At 35.1% G+C, this 9,154-nt stretch overlaps 1 protein-coding gene across 1 annotated transcript in view; it reads right to left on the bottom strand.

Annotated features, from left to right (window-relative positions):
• Positions 1-769: 769 nt before the first annotated feature.
• The window catches only part of SNAP91 (synaptosomal-associated protein, 91kDa), an 80,976-nt gene continuing 72,591 nt past the window's right edge, over positions 770-9,154 (bottom strand). Inside the window, exons 21-23 of the mRNA XM_008591763.1 lie at positions 7,751-7,855; positions 4,264-4,366; positions 770-2,183 (exon numbers count right to left, since the gene is read on the bottom strand). Of these exons, the coding sequence (XP_008589985.1) occupies positions 4,274-4,366; positions 7,751-7,855 (198 nt within the window). The 3' untranslated portion in view covers positions 770-2,183; positions 4,264-4,273. The remainder of the gene's footprint in view (positions 2,184-4,263; positions 4,367-7,750; positions 7,856-9,154) is intronic.

The following is a 9,154-nucleotide window of genomic DNA, read 5'->3' as shown; positions in this document are numbered from 1 at the left end:
CACTCTTGCAGCTTGGCCTATTAAGAATTTATATCACATGGGCCATTCAATGAAGGAAAAAAAAACCTTATTAATAATGTAATATTAAATTTAAAATTATTTACAATCTAAAACACATTTTTATTACAATATGCCCACAAAGTAATATATGAACAAAATATAATCTATAAAAATCGTATTTCATAATCAGATACTGGCTTCTGAAAGTTAGTTCTCAAGCTAAAAATCCTTGGTAACTAAGGGAAAAACAGTTTTAAAATACAATATGTTTCATTTGAGAAATACTTCTATTTGAGATTGGATTACTTTTTGAGACACCATAACAATTTGATTGTAGGCATAAAGTCACCTAACTTTATTAAAATAGGCTAATCTAGATTTTGTTTGAGAGCATATGTATGTACAAGTGTGTAAGTAAACTATAGCCTGAAGTCATATTATTCTTCAAAGTCCATAGAGAATTCTCACAAAACAATTCCAAGATTTTAATTGCATATTTTAAAAGAAAGTTCACCCTAAAAATAAATATATACTTTGGAAAATGAAATTTCAATCTATTTGTAAGCAACCATGGAGTCCCAGTTAAATGACAGCTCATTAAAGTTGCTTTTTTACCCCCTCGTTTTTAATTTACTATAAAATAATCAAAACTATATCAGCATGGATGAATTTCTTGCCCTGAATATTTTAAAATCTTCAATATTTTGTGTATAATATGTGTGTCATTTGAAACAGACCTTTTCCTTAAAAAATACTCAAAGAGAGAAAGTTTGTTTGCATTTTCTTTGTTCAAGGTGTTTATTGCATCTCAGAGGGCATACATGCACTGGATTTTTAAACCGAAATACAAAGAAAAGCCATTTTGAAATTGGTTTTAGGTAATTTTCCCCTATTACAGTTTATGTTATCCCCACAGTAAATTCAGATACAACCACTTTTAAATGGTACCATACATCTATTAAATAGTTTGAAAAATAGGCAAATACCTTTCCAATCCAGTATGCTTTTACGAAGAGCTGCCAAGCCACTAGCAACACTGATCAACAGTGACCTCATTTATGCATCAAAATCTTAAGCCAAGCCATCAGCACAGACAGTATGACAACAAATTAAAAATCAAAGAATACAGTATGTACAGTAAAGGATACAATTCTCTGAATTTGTTTAAATCCTAACCACAATGATACAACAAAACCTACTTTGAGATCAATTGAAGGATGGAAGAACACTAGTCTAGAGAACACACACAAAGAAATACTAAATTAACAGATGTACATAAAATGCACAGTAAAGTAAAAATATTTGCAGTAATCTTTAAGATACAGATATAACTTGGGGTGCTTCCATAATCACTTGAATAGTACATCTTTAATTGCGTTTTCACAGACATGAAAGAAACGGACCCTTTACTTGTCAGTGCATTTAATCAAGAATGAATAAATAGATCAATTTAGATGCAAAACCTGTTAAAGATAATTAAAATATATATTTTAATATAGCAGTGATAAATATGGAATTCTTCCCTTATGATTTTTCATTCTTGATAAGGTAGCTTCAAGGAGAAGTATTTTTTTTTTTAATGGACGTTAACCTTTATATTTTTTAAAATAAAATTTCTTAACATATACAGTGCCACAAAAATAAACATTTCTCACAACAGTTGAAGTTCTTGTGATTGGAAAAATGTACTCCACACAGAAAAAAGTTTTGTATATTTAAGAGTGTTTTTCTTACTATCTGATATTACCACACTACGCTTGTAACAGAGATACAGAAGAAAAGAGAATTTATGGGGAGAGATTAGGGTTTGTCCAAAGTTATATATACATCGAAACCTTCAAAAACACAAACATCTTTCCAAGTGGCTCACCACACAACAGCTGCATCATCTGTCCATGGGCGAGGTTCAGAAAAGCACAAAAGGCATCAGAAACATCCATTCATTGTTTACATCTTAAAACACACAGATAACCCAAATACACTACAGTTTCGAGAGCAGGGATAACAGCTAAGGTAGTACACGTTCCTAATGTTCACTTTCACAGCTGTGCTACACATTTTGGAAGAGAAGTTATGAGTAAGCATTGGGTTTGGTACTGGTGGCTCCCTTTGAAACTCTGAGCATCAATCTTATTTGAAGTCTCCAAACTCATTTTTTTCCTATTCAGTCACAAAAATCGCAGCTGTAAAGAAAAAAGTACTTGAATTAGAAAACAGGCTGTTACATACTTAAACATTTTACCTCCCTTGCAATTTTACTTCATAGTTACTAACTGCAAAAAATCTTTACACAAAAGCTTTCTGTATTAACAAATTCATATTCATATACTTACAAAACTCTTTGAAACAAGTTTAAAATTTCAGCCAGGAAATTTTAAAAAAAACAAAGAACTTTCTATGTATAGTTTCATTTTAGATAAAAATATGTCAACAAAAGTTAGAAATTTTGATACTTATCAGAAATTTTAGAAGTAAGACATTCAGTATCAACTAAGAGCAGCTAACCTTTAAAAAAAAAAGGCAGTGGGGGGTGGCAGTGACTTCCATTATTTTTTGCTTCTATTCAGTTATGGTGTTTAATGAGTCACTTACTAAACAGTTGAACAAGTGACAGAATAGAAGAGAAGAGAGACAGCCCTCATGACTCAATGCCTTCTCTCAGACCACTCCCCACTTATCTCCCTGGCTAATTCATGCTTCATCAGTCATTTCTGTCAAAAAACCTTTCCTGGGTCTTAAGACTTAGCCCTGCAGGGGCCTCTTCTTCATATTATAATCTCTCTCCTGTGAATCCCTGAGAACAGGGACTGTCTCAAGCATCTCTGTTTCTGGTACTTATCAAAGTTCCTGGCATACGATGAGAGCGATATTTAGGCTGCTCTATGCAGTTTCCTTGATCTCTTCTGAAACTTTAATTGTGAAGAAATAAGTGCTCATTGTTTTGTTTGTGCCTAATCAGCCCCACTCACAGTGGAATAGAAAAGCTGGGCACAAGGAGAAATTACTTGACTGAGATGTTAAAGCCTTACGACAATATATTATTAATCTTGTAAAAAAAAATCATAAAGTAGGAATCCAAAAAATCTTAGCAGGCATTAGGCAAAGTTTTTAATAAATATAGGCTGTGGATATATAATAAAAACAGCACTGGACAGTGGTTCAAAACTTAAACACTCTTACTGTTTTTCCTGTGAGTCCTGGGGCAAATCACTTAATACCCAAGGATCAGTTCTTTTAGCTGTGAAATGGAGACAAAAAATATCTGGCTAGTTTATCTCACGGGATTTGATCTCCCACCGAGAAGACTGAAGGAGTTAACAACTGGGAAGTAAATATAAACAGTACTTTGTAAATGAAAAGCAGTATTAACACTGTTCATCCATTTAGCAAATATTTGTTGAGAACCTACTCAATTTGTTAGGTGCTGGGGTTGATAATAAATGTCCTTCCACAGTTCACTATTAATCATTTCATAAATTGTATGAGATATATGAAATTTAAAGCTAAAATGTTTTTTTAATTTATCAATATACAATGTAGTTAAAATTTTAAAAAAAGACAAACATACAAAATCTTAATACCATTCCTATAAATGTCATTGCTTTGAACTAATTTGAAATTTTGAAATTGCCATGAATGTGTGTCTAGCTTTCACTGAATTAGTCACCCAACTAAATTTTTAGTTAGAATATCGATTTAATAAAATATTTTCAGATTTCAAAAAAATAAAAAAAATAAAAAAATAAAACTAGAATGTTAAAAATTCAAAATTCTGCTCGAATGTGGAAATGAAAATGGCAATAATCTAAGCTTTACTCTATGAGGCAACATAAAGATAAACAAAATAAAAATACATTATATTCTTACACTTGATCTTAGCCAAAGGCTGAGAAGCGATATTCTTAGATGATTTCTAAATGCAATATTACAAATGTTAGCTTTCTATAAATTCCAGTCATCATGTAATAAAGTGGAAGTTTTCTAATTTACCAAGTAGCTTGGGCAACTTTTTGCTTTACCTGTATAATCTTTGTGCTTTCTATGATAAGGACAATTTGGAACTTTATTTCCCTCCATAGTTTTATTAGTTATGATTAAAAAAATTGATAGATAGCTTTTAATATTGACTTAAAAAGTATAAACACTCAAAGTATTATTATACACATCTTTTCAAAATAGAAATAACAAATATTATAACTGAAACAGCTAAACATAGTATAGCTCATTATTATAAGCCCGCAGGAAAAGCTCAATATTAGATACCTTAAATTGTTTACAAGAAATCCTTGATGTTAAGATCCGCTAATGGGTCCTTTGCTGGAGGTTTCTTGGGACTCTGAGTGGCAGGTGTAGGGCTTGGAGAAAGCTAATGGGAAAAAAGCCATCCCCAAAGAGCAGAAATAGAAAGCAAACAGAGACAGATAAGCATTAGGTAGAACATATACCACAGAAAACAAACATGCAAAAGATTAGATGGCTAAAATCTACAAGTAGATTTAAACAAGTAATTTACAAAACCTAATTTGTTCTACTTAGTCACAGTGTTGTGTTTAATTCTAGATTGGTTTATTAAAATACAGTACACTTCAAATGATATTTGGCTTTCTTGAAATTTTTTGACATCAGATTTTGCCAAAGTAAAATGTGGAGACTGGTAGAACAATACGGATAAGTTAGGGAAGATGTGAAAAACTAGTCACATAAAGATATTATGTATATACAGTCAAACAAACAAAAAACAGTCAATTTCTCTATTCAAAAGCATTTTTACTTGAGTTATTAGTACCACTAAACTAATAAAGGAATTTAAATGGCTTTTTTTTTTTATAGTAAGAGTGAGTTTGAAGGAAAAATTGAAACAGTTTGCAGAAAGCCACTTAAGAAATTATTTAAAATTATTAGCTAAATATAGTAGGATTTCATGTAAATTATTTTAAGTGAAAAATCAGTCAAGTGTCCAGATGAGCAAATAGTTTCCTGGTTATGAATGTCACAAAATTCCAACATCACTTATCCAGCTCTCTGAGAAGGCTAAAACTATGTATTAAATACTATAGGAAAGAATTGTACTAACCTTGGAACGAAAGTAACAAATAATTAACTTACCTTGCTTCTGTTTAATCAGCACTTAAATTATTTCATTGTGTGACAGATATAACTTCTGGGAGCAGACTTTTGCAGTAATATTAGGGTGCAAGCCTTGAAATATCTCATGTAATCTGTATAGAGTAATAGTTGACATCTATGCCTTGAGTCTAATTAATCTCCTACACTTGTAACATGATGGAAATCTCAGAAATCTGGGACTATGGGGCAGAGACGTATGTTTTTATTGGTTCAGTAAACAGAGCTCTAGAAGTATGGATTTTGAGATTTGTTCCCATGTCCAGAAACTGACTGACTGACTGCATTAGCAATCGGTCAAATTCCCATTTATAAAACTGTGATAATGCTTCATAAAAGTATCAGGAAGGAGAAGTGTAAGACTTGAAGTTGCTTAGAAGATAAGAAACTCAAGGATTGGTCTACAATTAGTAATTAAGTGAGATGACAATATCATGATACTAATCAATTAAAAAAACAGTGGGATAGTTCAGGCTCAATAATGAAAAACTGTTTTGTTTTCTGAAGCTACAAACTTGTTCTCTGATATAATTATGCCTTTTCTCTGATATAGGAAATACAATATAAAAATTGTATAAATATGGTATACTATTTCCTTACTTACTATAAACTCATGTAGTGATTAAAACAATGAGTTTTCATCATATCATCTATTTTTCATTCTTCAAATTAAGAAAACAAATTGATGCTACCACTCGTGTTGTATAAGAAGAACAATTGCCTTCAGTAATAAAATTGTATTAAATCACTTCTAAAGCTTTCGGCACACCAAATACAATAACGTTAAAAAAAACTCAACATTGTTTATTGTTTCAAGTTCGTAGTAATAGAAACATCCTTCTTTTTTTCAAAAAGGTGGTAAATAGCCATGGATCTATTTAAATATCAAGGAAACATTCATGATAAATGAGGTCCCTTAGAATTTTAGTATATCTAGGTTAAACTTAATCCCAACCATTACGCCCCAAACCTTCCTTGCCACCCCCAAAACCTCTCTAGGCAGGGCTCATTAGTCTTCATGCATACTAGATAATTTCTCCTGAAGCCACTGTGTTGGTTACGGTCATGAAGGGTAGAGCTTCTCACATTCTAAATTTCTCTCTTTCAACACCCACCATTCCTTCTCCTGGTCACTGTGGCTTTTGAGGGATTAAAATGAAGAAGGTGAAAGTAAATTTTGGGAACAAGTGGAGGATGAATTTAGAGATGGATCAAGGAAGCAAAAGGGATTAAAATATACTCAGAAAGTTCACAGTAGGTATCCTATGGATAAGACGATATAAATACCCATTTGGTAAGTTAAAAATATTATGGGAGTAAAACCATTTTCTGATATCATTAAATATATTTGAGCTATTTGGTTTAGTTTGCTCTGCATGCTGCTACTAAAGTGATAGATAATTTGGTGTTCTGACTCCATCCCAGTCAAGCACTCATGGTGGAAACCTTTCGTTCAATATACTCTCCCACCTTGTCCAGACAATTTAAAAGAGGAATCAAGAAAGTATGACTTAATTTGACTAGCACTATTAGCAGCAAAACGGTTCAACAAAGTTCATAAATCTTGTAATTTACCTAGTGATAGGACTGTCTTTGTTATTCATGGCAGGCTCCTGGAACCAAACCTCAGAGTTTATGCTAACAAGGTGACCCATGGGACCCCTCCATAATTTATGCTAACAAGATGACTCTGAGTGTAGGCTGGCCAGGCCAGAAAGACAAAACATGTGATTAGAGGGTCTTTGGACCACAAGATACCAGCCTGATCTCTAGGAGGAAGGGGTGTTAGAGATTGAGTTCTGCCACATGGCTAATAATTCAATCAATCATTTCTATATAATAAAGCTTCAATGACACTAAACACTGAAGTTCAGGTGAGCTTCCTGATTTGGCAATAGTGTATGTACACTGTCTGTCACACATTGATACCAGGAAGGGAACAGCCCTGAGGACAAAGAGGCTTTATGTTTGGAGCTCTTCCAGACATCCCCTATACATCTCTCCCAGATATCATCTATGCATCTCTCCCCGCTTAGCTGGATCTAATTTGTTTCCTTTCACTACCATAAAACTACAGCCTTAAGTTTAGCACTTTCCTAACTTCTGTGAGTCATTCTAGGGAACTGTCTAATATGAGGGTGGCCCTAGGGACTCCCAGACTTGTGGCTGGTGTCTGAAGTGAGGGGATTCTTATGGCGACTGTTGCCTCAGACCTTGTACTTTGGTAGACTCACTGCAGTTAGTGTCACAAGGCTCACGCAGACTTTGCAGTCTGAAGGGCTGTGCCTCAATCCTTTTCAGCTAATTCTGGGAACACATAATGAAAACTATAGGTCAAAAGCACTCATTTCTCTGGGATATATACCCTGAATTCCCTAAATGTCTGTTGTTCTCGGGAACCATTCTGAATTAAGTAGAAGAATGGAGGGACCTTAGGACAGTTATTTCTGTTATTTTTCTCCAGACTTCGCACTGTTGTTATTCTGTCTTCCTTGCTCCCTTTACTTCTGAAGCAACAGGTATGAGGATTACAATTACGTAAAAACACTTTTTAAACAGTTTGCCACATGAAAATTTTATACTTATGAGTCAATGTCACTGTTTCGTGGACCTTTAAGAAACTGACCTGTGTGCCAGGCACAGCTGCGGCTCCAAAGGGTGGCCTCATCATGGGCTGTGCAAACATAACTGGCTGCTGAGGCATCATGGGCATGCCTGTCCCAGCAGGTGGCTGAAAGGAAGAGCAGGTCAGAGCATGAGTGGAGTCCACCAGGGCAATACCCTGACATTTATGGCTTTCAAATGCTTCTGACAAATTTTGAGGAATCCAGGTCCACGAGAAAGTAAAATTTGTAGCTGTGAACTATGGGTGCTGGGATACTGGCAGATGGAAGGGGGTCACTGAGGTAGGGTGTGAGCCTGGCTGGCCGCACATCATCGACATCCCAGCCAGGCTTTGTTGTTTATTTGTCTTCTGTGAGCATAATTCTTGAAGAAATAAAAACTTGCTTCTTTATGGAAGGTGGCTCTAAAATTTGCTGGTGATAAAAGTTATAAGCGAAATGTTCTAGTAAAGTGACTAAGGGATTGTGATGGTTAATTTTAGGTGTCAGCATGACTGGATTAAGGAATACCTAGAGAACTGGTAAAACATTACTTCTGGGTGTGCCTGTGAAGGTGTTTCCAGAGGAGAATGGTATGTGAGTCCACACACTGAATGGGGAAGATCACCCTTGATGTGGGTGGGCACCATCCAATTGGCTGGGGGTTCAGGTAGAACAAAAAAGGAGAGAAAGGATTTCCCCTCTCTCTTCTGGAACTGGGCCACTCTCTTTCTTCCTCATGCCCTTGGACATCAGAACTTCAGGCTCTCTGGCCTTAGGAATCCAGGACTTAACACCAGTGGCCATCAGGTTCTTAGTCTTTCAACCTCAGATTAAGAATTACACCAGTGGCTTCCCTGGTTCTGAGGATTTTGGACTTCTACTGAGCCATGCCACTGGCAACCCAGGGTCTCACAGCTTGTATACGGCCTGTTGTGGGGCTTCTCAGCCTCTACAATCACATGAGCCAAATCCCCTATGCAGTGGATTGAAGGGCCCCTCCAAAGCCATTGAAGCTCAATCCCCACTATAAATGTTGACAGTAGGAATTATGTAATTAGGTAATTGAAAGGTAGGGCTTTGAAGAGGTGATTAGATTGTGAGGACCATTGTGAATGGTTTAATGATGGTCATAGGCATGGTTCTGAGGGCTTTAAAATGAGAGCACGTGAGAGTCGATCTTTCTCTCTCTGCTCCACCATTTTTGCCGTGTGATATCCCACATCACTGAAATGACCACCAACGAAGGCCTTCGCCAGATGTGTTCCCCGGACTTTGGACTTCCCAGTCTGTGCAACTGTAAGTAATAAATTTCACTTCCTTATAAATTACCCAGTTCCAGGTATTTTTGTTATAAGCAACAAAAATAGACTAATACACCCTAATAAATTCCCTCTTATATTTATATATCTATATCTGTTTTTTTT

This window comes from Galeopterus variegatus, unplaced genomic scaffold (genome assembly GCF_000696425.1).
Source record: "Galeopterus variegatus unplaced genomic scaffold, G_variegatus-3.0.2 Scaffold7269, whole genome shotgun sequence".
Classification (NCBI taxonomy): domain Eukaryota; kingdom Metazoa; phylum Chordata; class Mammalia; order Dermoptera; family Cynocephalidae; genus Galeopterus; species Galeopterus variegatus.
The sequence above is the reverse complement of the archived record's forward strand: the minus strand, read 5'-3'. Positions and strand labels throughout refer to the sequence as shown.